Source organism: Coenobita brevimanus, chromosome 74 (assembly GCF_032717465.1).
Source record: "Coenobita brevimanus isolate Jiangsu-jjx chromosome 74, ASM3271746v2, whole genome shotgun sequence".
Taxonomy (NCBI): domain Eukaryota; kingdom Metazoa; phylum Arthropoda; class Malacostraca; order Decapoda; family Coenobitidae; genus Coenobita; species Coenobita brevimanus.
The window spans coordinates 8,553,314-8,567,323 of NC_137027.1; the positions used below are offsets into that span (position 1 = coordinate 8,553,314).

Consider the following 14,010-nt stretch of genomic DNA (forward strand, 5'->3'; position numbering starts at 1 on the left):
CTATACATCACCAACTGCCATCCCTGAGGACAGAGTATAACAGAATAATATACAGGGGTACATGTGGGGATAAAAGTATGCCTCATATGCCAATGTGTCTACACAAAGGAAACATTTGTCACTTTCATCCATGATGTATCATATCAAAGAAAATCATCTGTGGGCAGAAAAACAAACCAAGCCTCTCAGCTTAGGAATTTTAGCTGGCAAAAGTATGAAGCATTAACCCCTAAAGTGCTAACAGGATCGATCGATCCTTTTTCAGGATTACGCAAGATACCGAATGTGATCGATTGAGAGGCTCATGGAAAAACGAGAAAACATGCTCTGCCCAGATTGTGACGTATATCCCTTCCAACCAATCATAACTAAGTGCTGAATAGGTGAGAAGGAGGGAGGGGAGGAATGAGAGTGGAATGAGGTGGGAGTGCATAGAAAACGGGAGTCGTGCCGCCTAGAAGGGTAACATTTTTTAACTTTGACGGGCTATAGTTCATGAACCAGATGATTTAAAATGCTCTGGTTTTGGCATAAGATGTAAATTCAAGCTCTAAAACTTGGGCAAACATTTTTTACTTCTGCAAAATTGAAATATCAGCTCCATATACAGATTTTCATGCCAGTTTGGTCAATCAAATTGCGTATCTTAGGGGTTAAGAGGCCAAATCCCCACCTATGCCACCTATGGCACAGCAAGGAGGGATGGGGGGGTGCACTTACTGTGTAGCTACCTATGATTTCCTATGGTTCATATACCTCAAAAGCTTTATGAACCTAAAGGGGAAAATAGGACAAGCTGGAGCTGCCACAGCATTTTCACTTCAGTGAAGCACATACAGTATGTATCACATGTTTTGTTTTACTGCTTTTGTAGGGAAATCGGAAGGAGGTAAGAATGTGGTTGGTGAAAGTGGTGTAGGTCCAAGTTTTAGCATTCATTCTTTGGGATGTTAAGAGGCCTGGTGGATATGATATCCAATGCTCTACTTTCTCCTGGGATCCCCTGATGGAGGATGGAATTGCCTGCAGGCTACTTCGTCCTCATGTATCTCCCTCATTCCTTTTCCTTCTTCCTCACAAACACACAACTCAATTTCCTCTATAACACATGTGGTCAGCCTCTTCCAATTTTACATTCACTTTCACTTTCAGAGACATTCTTTGGCATCAAAATAATTAAAGAATGATTCTCATGGTTTGTCTAAGATTCATATCTGTCTAGAGTGAACAGGGTAATAAATGAGTTTGTTGGTGAAAATCATTTTGTTTTAAGTAGGTCAGTGTTCCACTCTGTATACGGTAGGTATTGTTGGAGCTGCAATATTGCTTACTAAGTTTTGAAGCTTTGTGAAGCTATTGTTTTGTTATGAACACAGGACTAATGTTACTGAAGGAGGGAAGCAGTTAGTCCATGGATGGAATATTTAAAAGTGAGTGTGAGAAGACTAAGTCCCACAGGACACAACTGGGGAATAGTCTTAATCTGAAGCTAAGGTTTTGGCTATGTACCTGGGCTTGTCTACCTTCGAGAAAGCTGACTAGCAATTTCTTGTCACTGTCTTCCGTATTTAATACTTTGTTCATCAAGGTGTGTATACTGGTACTGTACTAAAAGCTTAGTTTTTGTCTACTACTCTAGTCTGATTCTTAATATTTTTTGTTGTTGAAACAATCTATGATGGCTGGGCCATTTCAGAATGGTGTACGGGGTGTGATGGCTCTCTCACTCTCATCTTAACCATCTTGCGCATGCATAAATTTTATAAGTTTTCCCGACACGATTTTACTCCACCCCCCCTCCCCGCCAGCCTGCCCGCACACCGCTGAAAACACGTATTCTTGCCTTATTTTCGCCACCCAAACCTCTATATCTGTCATGAAACCTACATATTTTATTCACCAATGATTGTTCTAGCAGATAAGCAAGAGAAAAAAAAAAAAAAAAAACGAATAAAAGTACATTAGGCCACCGTGAATAAACATTTCCGAACGTCAATCTCACTTCCCAACATCTTAGTTCGAATGTTTTCCATCATACAGAAAAATGTTAATAGAAGTTTTGATAGAGAATTTCATCGGCTTTCTAATGGGAAAGTCCAGTTGTGATACGATTTGTAGTTTTTGAGAAAATAGCCAAAGACTGAAATCCATTTTTTGAAAAAAACTGATTTTTGTGCAGGGAGCTCTACCACAAAAGTTTTCTCCCACACATTATGTGCTTATTTCATAATCTTGCATAGAATTTCATGAGCTTTCTCAAGGTACCCACCGATTTTTGATAGGCCTCATAATTTCCGAGTAGATCACAAAAAAACTACTGGTACTCACGGCCGTGCTGCACTTTCATCATGCGCGCACAATAACCTTTATATTCCCGCCTACGTAACAACGACTTTTCATCAGAGATATTACATTGTTATGTCCTGTACACACATAGAATTCACCAATCTTTATCATGGTTCTTACAGGAAATCGATATGTCCAATAGTTTTTGAGTAAATGGACGACAAACGTAGAATACTCCTCGCCTGCAAGTGAGATAAAAACACTCTCTTTCCCTGCCCCACCCACACCTACATATTTTCGCTCACTAGGTTTTACTATTTTCTTTTTTTATTCAAAGTATACACGTAAAATATCATAAGCTTTTTGATAGTGTTCTCAGACACTCAACGTGACCACCAGTCTTTTTGCTAGGTAGTGATACTGAAGCTGAACTTTCTTCCATCTCATATGTGTGTATGTAAAAAAGCAATAGTTATTTGTGTAAAAAATGTAGAACTATAGAAACAGGTCAATATACAAATCAACAAAATACGGATAACTCACTTCCTCTAGAGGTGTTGAGATGTTGGCAGGACCTTGAAGGGTTTGGAGATGAGGAGTTATGTAGCGTGTGTGTGTGTGTGTGGGGGGCGTATTTTGTTCTCTCCTCCTTCCACTATGTTTGCCTAACACATGCGATGCACACAATAGATTTCTCCATGAACATTCGCTGCACAACATACGAATATATGTGTGGCATATTTCTTGTTTCTGATTCTCGTGCTAGGTTTTCGCTAAGTCAGTCACTGCACGCAATATTTCTCTGTGAACACTCGCTGCACTATTTTATTAGTATGTTTCACACTAAACCATACACAATATAGCACTGTCTGAGATTGGTACAATACCTTTTCACTGAAGTCTGTGATTGTGTGGCATATTTGTTGTCTCTGATACTTGCACTAGGTTTTTGCTAAGTCAGTCAATGCATGCAATATTTCTCAGTGAACACTCACTGTACTATTTTATACGTACATTTCACACTAAACCATATTCAATATAAAACACTATCACATGATTCCATCCCAACCTCCTCTATTATTCCCTTCCTGACTCAATGGCGTACGTGACTGCCTGTTTCCCTAGCAACTATGGCATATCTCTACGGCGTACATAATCCCTGCTATGGTAGGTCAGATATTTCACTAATCCAGGCACTATATGTTTCACAAAATATAAGTACTGGCTTCACTATAAAGGTAAAATACTCACATCATTTATAGGCAGGGGGAAGCAGAGTGGAAACACCGTTATAACAAACCACACTCCTGCCTCTAGGCCTAACGGCTGATAACGGGCCCAAATGCTTTACAAGCAATATACCTACGTTCCACAGACACAATCACTTCACATTATAGTAAAAAACAGTATACAATCACAATATTTCAATAATGGCTTCTGCCTCAGGTGGGAGGGGGAAAATAAAGGATTTAAGGGGACGACTGACAGCAGCGCTAACCTTCAGCCCGGCTGGTCGTGAGATACCGAGGTTTTTCTGCTGCGCACTGTCTCATCAGAGCAGTCAGAGTGTTGCCAAGTGGTTTACTTCAGAAGAGAGATGCACCCACTAGAACGCACCAAAATTTTACACAAATCAGTCAAAAACTTTCCTTTTGACGGCGTTTTTTCTGCTTAACAACGTGATTCGTGTCTATGTGTGTTTATATGCCAAACCACAAAGAACGCGATTCATGTCAATGTGCCTCAGAGGGCTAAATGTCAGGACCAAATGCCTAGCCCCGGGCTCCTACGCTCCTCATGGGGCAATGTAGGATTGGATGATGGATGGATGGAATGTGGTGGCTATGTGCTTAGATAAAATGCCATGCTGGGAATCAGACACAGGGATGTGTATATGTGTGTGTCGGGGGGGAGGGGTGTTCTCTATGATTAGTCTTTCCATGATTTGGATGGTGTGCACACAAGAGATATTGGCCTATATAATGGCAGAATATTGAGTGGTTTGCTAGACTTAAGTATATGGATGACTGCTTTCTTCCAAACGCAGAAAAGTATCTGGAATTTGGCTAAGAATTCAAGAAAAGCTGAAAATTTCTGTGGGGATTTTTATGACTACAGAGTAAAGTTATCTATGGTGAATGCTTACAATTTAGTTTGACCCTGCAGCTTTGGATTTTTATTGTACTTTTGTTATCATTTGCTGTCTTGTGAAGTGAGTGGGGAGGGTGTTAGTGTGTTTCCTTAAATTTTCTCCTTTTTTCTTTGGGGATTTGTATTTTTAAGACTTACATATGCATAACAATTTAGTGTGTTAAGCTGTCTGCCCCTTCATGCTAAGCAGTTCCATCACTGTACGGTAAGGCTTTATGTGTTGGAGGGGGAGTTACTGAATGTGTGGATGTTTGTTAGTGTCTTCCAAAATTTGCTGCTATTTACCAGTTGTCTTGCATGCATGTTTTGACTATTTTATCAATTGTGGCAGCTGAGTTTTTTTTATTTAATCCATATCTCTCCTTGATGAGTTGTTTCATTTGTGAGGAGAACTTGGGCATGAAATTTTTAATATTACCACTAAGGATGTAGGATTTAGTAGGTGTAGTACAGTAATGCTTTGTTAATGGTTAGAAAAGGATTTACGTTGAAACTTGTGACTGCTTATTCTATGCCATTTGTGGAATATGCCCATTTTTCCTTCTTATATTTGGGAACGTTCCCTATTTTTTGCTGGGTTTGCTTTGACTGTACAAGATAGGATGAAGTTAAAGGGCCAGGATGCTCCATATATATACAATAAAAGTCCATTAATTCGACTGGCAGTGGACCGAGAATCATTCAGATTACCAGATTTTTCGGTGGGACCCCTAAGAAATTTAATTTCATGTTCAAACTGAAATTTTACCAAATGGATAACTTTTCATTCATTCATAATACAATATTGCACATATTAACATTACTTTACGTATTACACAAATTTTTACTTAATAACGTATTACTGAAGACACAAACTGTAATTAGTAGAATACAAGATGTTATAGGTTGTTTAACTCACCAGTAATGCGTAGTGTTGAAAACAGTAGTTGTAGGTAGGTAAATCCAATTAGGGAGAGTAAGTCCAGGGTTAATAAAAATATGCACGTATTGTAAAAGCACAAAAACTTAATGTGTATTACTGTGGAAAATTCCTTAAACCTACGGTAGAGTATATTTCACTTTGTTTGTCACTTTCACTCATCGTCCTCGAGCATCAGCTCAGGACTACCTGCTTCTTCTAGGGTTCCTTGAGGTGCCTTCTTTGGAGTGTGGGTAGCTGGTCTTGGGTCGTCATCAGTGGACTTACCTGCCTGGTTGCTCATGCATTTCAGCCAGTCATGGATATCAGCTTGCCTGACAGCCTGCACATGTTTCTTGTAGAACTCGTTTCGCAAGATACGAAAATTGATCACCTCAGCCACATTGTAATGATTATTTTGTTCAATGAAATGCACCAGTTTATCAAGGTATACAGAGCTTCCTTCCATAAAACTTCCACGACCACACCGCTCAGCACTTCGGCGCCCAGTTTGAATGTTTTAATTTTGATTTTTTTTTACTTTCGCAGTGTTTGTCAGCCATCTTCAAAAATTCAGATTATTGGGATTTTCGGATTATCCGTGTTCGGATTAATGGACATTCATTGTATATGTTTTAGTGATGGAATAACACTGTAGGTTTATTTCTGGCTATAATGTTTTATGACGGGCTTGATGTGTTCCTGTGACTTCTTTTTTTCTGAAATGCATAACTTTCATATGCCTAAGCCATGGAAATATCTGTTGGTTATTATGCATTAACACTTTCTTGTCAGTCATGGACCCAGTGAAACAGTAAAATGAAACAGTCTAAAAGGAAACCAAATGACTCATATGGTTCATTTTCTGGTTCACCGTTTCAGTAAAAAAATGAACACAGAGGAATTCTTTCAGTGTATCAGAGGGAGACAATGAGTGAAGCTGGAGGAGTTGCCAGATTCTCAGTACACAAATGTAAGAGTCTTTTTTTTTTTTACTCTGCTTTACAGTGATAAATATTCATATGCTAAATGTTTATTGTATATCTAAATGAACTGTAAGAATTTAAATTTCAAACAGTTAATGTTTCACTGGACTGTGTTAGTTTCATTGCAGTTGTTGTCTGTGTCCCTGGATATAAAGGTGGGGGGAGAAAGGGGGGAGGGGGGAGCTTGCTGGTTACTATCCAAATTTCAAATCATGAACCAAAATAAAGGAGGGGCGAATACTGCAAAACAGGTTCCTCTGGCTTCTTTATGAAGTTTTTTGAAGGGTAATAGCAGTAACATTTATTTTTCTTTGAAGTAGCGGTACCATTTCTCTGGGTAATCCATAGTTTCTGAGATACAGCTTCCCCCTTTCCATCAAACCTGAACCCCTACAAATTTAGAAGGGCTTTGAAGACCAGGGAAAAACTAGGTTAAAAAAAAAAAAAAAAAAGTTTTTTTTGAAGAGTAATAGCAGTAACATTTATTTTTCTTTGAAGTAGCGGTACCATTTCTTTGGGTAATCCATAGTTTCTGAGATCCAGCTTCCCCCTTTCCATCAAACCTGAACCCCAATCAACCGTGAACCCCCACAAATTTAGAAGGGCTTTGATGACCAGAAAAAAAAAAAAAAAAAAAAAAAAAAAAGCTTTGCTGAAACTTGGCAGGGATTTCTGAGCAATGAAAAGTAAAGATTTATTAAATAATGAAAGTCCTTAGCCAAGGTTAGCTAATACCTGCTCATTCAATTAGGTATGTCAAAGTACTGGTAAATAAATGCAACAAAACAGAAATGTGAACCAACTTTACCCCAGCATACCCTAACCTAAATAAGGCAAGCTTTCAGTCCAAACCTGGTCATTCTTTGGCCCTGACCATGATTTTCTTGGACCTTAACCTTAATGTCCTTCAGTCCTAGCCATGGCATGATTGAAGGGAATATTACTCGAAACTGCACTGACCAAACTAACATGACATAACCAATATGTGGGTCACATCCTTGTCTCCTAACCTCCGCAGCTTTAACTCGTGTAGCCTTAGGCCCCAACTTAGATGCCCTTGAGTCCTAGGCAAGGCCTAGCACAATTTTGCCCAGATTTTCTATCTTTCACACTTCTTAACCTTAAAAATCAATGTTTGAAGCAAAGTTTGGCTGAAAAACTACTTGAATTTTTAATTTTGAGTGTTTAACTTCATATTCATATTAACCTCGTTTAATTATTTTTCAAGTGCAAGCAATAAATGGTCTAATATAATCCTGCACACATTTCATGCACCCAGTCAAGACCCTTACTCTGTTGCCACAGTTCAAATTGAGTCAACAGTTAATGAGTTAATGGTACAAACTCTGATGCACACAGTCAATATCACATTCTGAGTTTCACAAGCATTGACTCTCATTACCTAGCAGGCATATGGAATGGTAATTTCCAGCTACTGTTCTCCCTTTGTGAAGAAAGTCTGGTCATGAAGTGAACAACATGAAAACTGCTATTGATACAAACTGACCTTCAATTCAGAACTTAACTTCTTTTCTCAATATTTCTTACCTCCAGGTTCCTCATTCTATTGTACATACACCATCATATGCATTTATGATATTTAAATGGTAACTAGAAGATGCATACCATTTTCCATTTTTATTAAAAATTCATTGCATTAGGGACTGAATTTCAACCAACTTTTTTCAAACAGGATTTTGGTGTACCAACCTCCAGGTATTCCTTCTTCATGCGCCGCACATCCTCGTTTGTGTTCTTCCACAGATTTACTTTACTTGGCTTGTACATTTTTCTGAAAAACAAAAGAACAATTACACAACTGCTCCTCACCTTAAGCTGCTTCACTAAAATACTGGTGATAGCACTATACCTGCTAATTATGATTTCACACTATATTCTCTATTAGAAAACATGAACTACTGTCTTTAGAACCAGTAAGATGCTCAGGAGGTGATTTGAGACCCCAATATGGATAAAGGCATATGTTTCAATAAGAAATGAGATACTGAGGTTGAAAGCGACAAATGGAGCCTGCATATTATATATCACAAGTGAGCAGCAACCTAAAATGAAAATATTTGTAAAACTTAATAAGTACCAGTACTTGAAATGATACACATGGTAAACAAACCATAATATACCGTACACTTCTCATATATTGTTTACCTCCTAAGTTGTCCCAATAATAAATTAGTCTCTATTTCTTTTCCTCTCCAGTTCAGGTAAGCACACAATTGGTACAGGGTTAGTGCAAGAGTTTTAGCCAATACATGTATCCCAAGATAATATCATTACATCAACACATCACGGTAGTGTTGCTGTTGTTACCCAATGCTCATTTGGACTTTTGGCAAATGGCCACTTCAACCAGGTGCTCCCAGAGACCTTTTGTTGAAGAACTGTCTGTACTGTGCTGCAGAGGTGCATGAAGCAAGTACGTGTTGCACTATGCAAGAATGCATTACAGTGAGAGTTCTGCAGATTGACTGTGTCTTGCATTTTGTGTTGGTACTGAAGCAGAGTAGTGATGACCACACACCCGTCTGGCTAGATGCATTTCTCTCTCTGGGTGGGGTTGTTTCTGTCATATGAATATCTGGTGGGGGTTCATGATGGATGTTATTTAGGTGAAAGATGTGGATGGCTGTGGTGTGTATATATTTGTGAAGTGTGGAGATAGGTGAAAGAGGGGGGATGTTACTGAGGTACTCAGTGCTCTTCTGGGGGGGAAGGGATGGTGCAACAGGTTACGACAGGAAAGGTAGCAATGACTTGGTCATCTCCATAGTCTGACCTGATGCTCGTGTAAACACTGACTGAGAGTTCAACACCAGGTGCCAAGGTGAAGGCAACACGACCAGTGGTACGCTGTTTGTGTTCAAGCCGTCGCACTCTATCCATTAGCTCAGATAATCGCTCTGTGGGGTCTGCCAGAGTACGATGATCACGACTTAAGAGATCTTCATCTTCTCCGTCATCATTTTCTGGGATCACCAGCTCCTATGGAATACCGGTAGTTAGGAATTAAGGTACAGTACACATCTTTGAACTCCTGACCAGTTGATCAGACACTGGTATTTAGGGAATGATTAGGATTTTAACTGAAAGGCCTTGTGTTAACGAGGTTAGTGAAGGTTAACACCAGCTGATCAAGGACATGGCTATTTATACAGTGGTAAGCAATTCAGGCACATTTCTGAACTCTGACATCACCTGATCAACAACTGAGGTACGGTATATATGAAGTGGTCATAGGTTTAAATAAACATCTCTGAATTCTGATATCATGTGTACCTTATAAAATTTGTTGATGTCAAAGGCTTTTCCAAGATGCAGGACCTCAAGTATGATGCCTGCCTCCCTCAGATCACGTGCCTTGCTTCGTGCCTGCCTCTTGCGCTGGTCTTCCCCAGCATGAGGGTCATCTTGGCATGTGAACAGTAGTATGCTCATCCCCGAAAGTCTACTCTTGCTGCAGTCAGGGAATACAAACTCAGTTCACAAATCCGGTACTGAGCAATTTTCTGCTTTTAAAAAACCATACAAAAGTGTCTGTTTTCACTATTACTACTGTGGAAAGGGGACTGCAAACCACATGAAACATGCCTATTTTAACTATTATTACTGTGGTGGTGGGGAGCTGCAAAACGAGCACTGGTTTGCTGCAATATGGTTAAGTTAGTGACCACTGCTAATTGACATCAAATGAGCATCACTGTCTTGGAAATGGTATTACATACCAACCCATAACATAGTTTTGCTCAACTCAACATAGTATGGAGTTATTGTGCTCTGAAATTTCCCAGCTGGTGGGAAACTGGCAACTATACGTGTGGAATTCACCCGTCAAAGCCTCGGTGAATTGCCAGCTGATCCAGTAAGCCATGGCCTGAGCATGATGTTCTACTACCGATAACTTATTTCATCTTTCCCTTTCTTCCCTTTGCCACTGTCTGCCTTGCATATGATTTTAACATTTTTTTATTTTTTTTTTACAGGTTTGAGCCTTTCTCACAAGCTAACACCATGGAAAATGGATTACGAAGCTCATGAATTTCATTCACCGTAGCTACTGGCTCAGCCTAGAGGGTGGGGATGTGTGACACTCCTCTACAAGAACTTTGTGGTGTGTTTTTAAAAATGCTACTCATATGAGGTAAGTCCCATGCCCCCAGTGTTGACTCGTGGGATAAGTAGCATGCCTTGGGTTAAATCACAGCATTACAAATAGTCAAGGTAAACATTTCACTTTCCTTACAATCTTGAGACTCCGAAAAAATTAATGCACAGAGGGTTCATGACTGACATTTTAATATGTCCTAGGAACATGTTATTCAATATAATGCAATTCAAATCTGTTTTATCCATAAATAGTTACTACGTCCTTAGTAAAAAAAAAAAAAAAAAAGTCTTAACAGTAGTTAAGTCAACCCTTGGCTCTGATCATGCTGACCAAGCTTGTTTTAAATTCAGCAATGATGACAAACAAGGCGTGGTCAAGGAGTTAGATATGGCTTTCATTAAGCTCCATCCATAATGGTACTAAAGGTCTCTCCTAAGCAAACTAGAACTGCCTAAAGGCAACAAACAAATTAAAAAGATACATGATCTGGTCCATGGGACTAATAGTATGTACTGTACTTGTACCAGAATCCATCCTAACTCTTGTCTCTATTACAATAACTTCAATAACCCAAACTTAATACAGTATCTATGGGTACATACCATTTGGTGAAGACACTCTGACAAACTCGCAGTGCATCGTGAATTGAGGCAGAAGTGCTTTGGCCATAGTCTTGGCTGAATTTCGCCTTGCTTACTGCCACCATCGCATTACATGACCATACCGTGCATTATACGACCACACCATTACGATGGGAGAAAGGAAGTCAGAAAGAATTTTAATTTCACACACTTATTAGCAACCTGAATGTATTTTAAGCAAAAAGTATCCTAACATGTGGATATATGAATTTATGAATGATCACTAAGGCTTTTGTCACAATGGCATGGTAAGTGCTGTATAGCCTATCTAGTTGAGGTGTATACATGTACTGTAAGCTAGGCCTACGTAAGAACAGTTGTTTGTCCTCGTGGTTAGATCATTTTTTTCTTATATCTACAGATTTAAAGGACCTTCATCTGCTTTATTTACTGTCACATTGTAGCATGCTTAGTTAATGTGTTTTTGGACTGATTTCTGCCTGGTATACAATGAAATATACTATTGTAGTGCCTATTGCACCCTTCCCTTCTCATCCTTACTGACCTTATTAACTCCTACAATCACGATTTAAAATCTAAATTTATGCCCTTTCTAGATGATTTTATGCAGCTTAAGGATAGGAGTTTTGGTTAAATAATATAATATGGACGTAGCATAAACAAATTTGGAGACCACCAGATTCTAGGAGTTACAGTACTGTATTCCTGCTCTCTACCCGAATTACTTACCAGTATTTTATTCCTCCCAGTAACCAGTTTCCCTCGTTCCACCCTAACTTTATTTTTCTTTTTCACATGAATCCAACTTTCCTTGCTCACTCTTACTGACCCATGATTTAGTCTCATTTACCGACTTTCACCTTCCCAACATTCATTTGCTCATTTTGCTTTGAAAGACTTTATATGATGGCAGATTTCAGCCTTGTTCACCTGGTGATGGATGTCCATGCTATACCATCTCTAGCAACATCTCTGTTCAATCCCTTTACAATGAGGTCACTTTGCAGGAGCTCATCACAAATTTTCCTTGCTCAATCTTTTGCTGCTCTACTCTCCACATTTACTTGTCTATACATTATCTTTTCAACCAGTTTTCACTCTCCTTCTCTCCATATGTCCAAATCACCTCAATCTTCCCCTATGCACCACATCAACAACGTCTTCAAATCCCAGCTGATCTCTCAGCTTCTCATTCACAGCTCTCCCGTTTGCAGCTTACTTGTGCAAGGAAGCTGCTCAAATCTATATGTAGCTACTCCTCCTTTACTGCCAAGTTTCATCACCATACAGCATTTCACTGTTATCCCTTTCTTTACTTGTCCACCTCCCCTTTCCAACCAATTCCAACTCACTTTTCATCAGCTTTTCAAGGTCAAGTATTTTTTCTGCACCAGATCTCTCCAGTTCTTGAAGGACATAGATGCCAGGGAAGTCGAGTGGGTTGCTAGTCTCCCGGGTGTTGAACAGGACCACAGCTGACAGGTCCTGGTCATTAGATATCACCTTCCGCATAAGGGTGGCATGGGCAGCCTATGTGGAATGAAACATGGGTTACTGGAGGTGGTTACATTGTTAGGAAAAGTGAGCTACTGCATCTTGGCACCACAGTATCATGAACTGTTCAAATAGAATTTTTTTTTTTTTTTTTTTTTTAAATAACAGAACGGAGGAAGGAAAAACAAATGGAGAAAAAAAATAATCCATACACCAGATTACTGGTGTCCTCTGTTCATAAAATATCTGTAACAGTTAGACTTGAACAGTTGTAGGTTGAAATTTGGAGGAAAACTACTCTGGGGAAGCGAGTTCCAGAGAGATGCAGTTCGGGGAATGAAAGAATTCTGATAGGCAGAAGTTCTGCAATATGGTTGAGTGACATTCCAGTCATGAGCGCTACCAGATGCCCGTGTAGCACGAGGGAAGGCATGGAGAGGTGGCACCATGGACGCAACTTCGTCTGAGCATTTGCCAAAAAAATATCTGTAAAATAATGCAAGGGAGGCAACATTCCTTCTTACTTGCAGGGGAGGTAGTTTATATGTAATGGCAGGGTTGTTAATGATTCTAACAGCTTTATTCTGAATTTTGTCAAGTTGTCTTAATGCAACCTCTCCACAACCATTCCACAAGGGTGAGCAATATTCAAGCTGAGAGCGCACATGACTCTTATAAATTATAGCTAACTGCTCATCGGAGAAGAAGTTACGGATTCTGTACAATAATCCAAGTTTCTTTGAGGCGGTTTTAGCAAGTGATCTCACATGAGAGGTCCAGCTGAGGGCACTGTTAAGTGAGACACCAAGAATTTCAATACTTTGGGAGATGGGAATATTAGTAGCACTGAAGGTAATGTACGAATCTGGCAATATCTGTCTATTAGTAAACTGTATATATTTAGTTTTACTAGCATTAAAAGAGACAAGGTTGTTTTGTCCCCATTCACTGATTGTAGATAGATCTTGATTTATGGAGATGGCTGTATTGAGTTGAGAGGTAGAGATATTAGACTTTGTAAATGGATGTCTGAGTGTGAATGAACTATGTAGTGTTGAGTCATCTGAATATGAGTGAATGGGATTGTGAGTGACAGATAAGAGATCATTAATATGAACCAGAAATAGGGTTGGCGCCAGAACTGATCCCTGCGGCACGGCGGCGTTAATTGAGTGGAAATTCAAATATACATCATCTACTTTTACTCTTATTTTCCTGTCACTAAGATAAGAAGAAATCAAAGGAACAAAAGACGTTAGTCCATAGCAAGGGAGTTTGGACAGCAGGGAACGGTGCCATACTCTGTTGAAAGCTTTAGAGATATCAAGAGCTACTGCATGAGTTTCTCCAAAAAGATCAATTGATTGATGGATGGTATGAGTTAAGAGATTGAGTATGTCAATGGTGGATCTTTCGTGGCGAAAACCGTATTGTCCATCATTAATTAAGTTGTTGGATTCAAGATGTTTA

General features: G+C 39.3%; 1 protein-coding gene across 1 annotated transcript in view; it reads right to left on the bottom strand.

Moving 5' to 3' along the window:
* Positions 1–14,010, bottom strand: part of Irbp (Inverted repeat-binding protein) — a 28,666-nt gene that overhangs the window by 8,225 nt on the left and 6,431 nt on the right. Inside the window, exons 3-7 of the mRNA XM_080278518.1 lie at positions 12,399–12,576; positions 11,047–11,140; positions 9,616–9,793; positions 9,116–9,321; positions 8,032–8,113 (exon numbers count right to left, since the gene is read on the bottom strand). Of these exons, the coding sequence (XP_080134644.1) occupies positions 8,032–8,113; positions 9,116–9,321; positions 9,616–9,793; positions 11,047–11,140; positions 12,399–12,576 (738 nt within the window). The remainder of the gene's footprint in view (positions 1–8,031; positions 8,114–9,115; positions 9,322–9,615; positions 9,794–11,046; positions 11,141–12,398; positions 12,577–14,010) is intronic.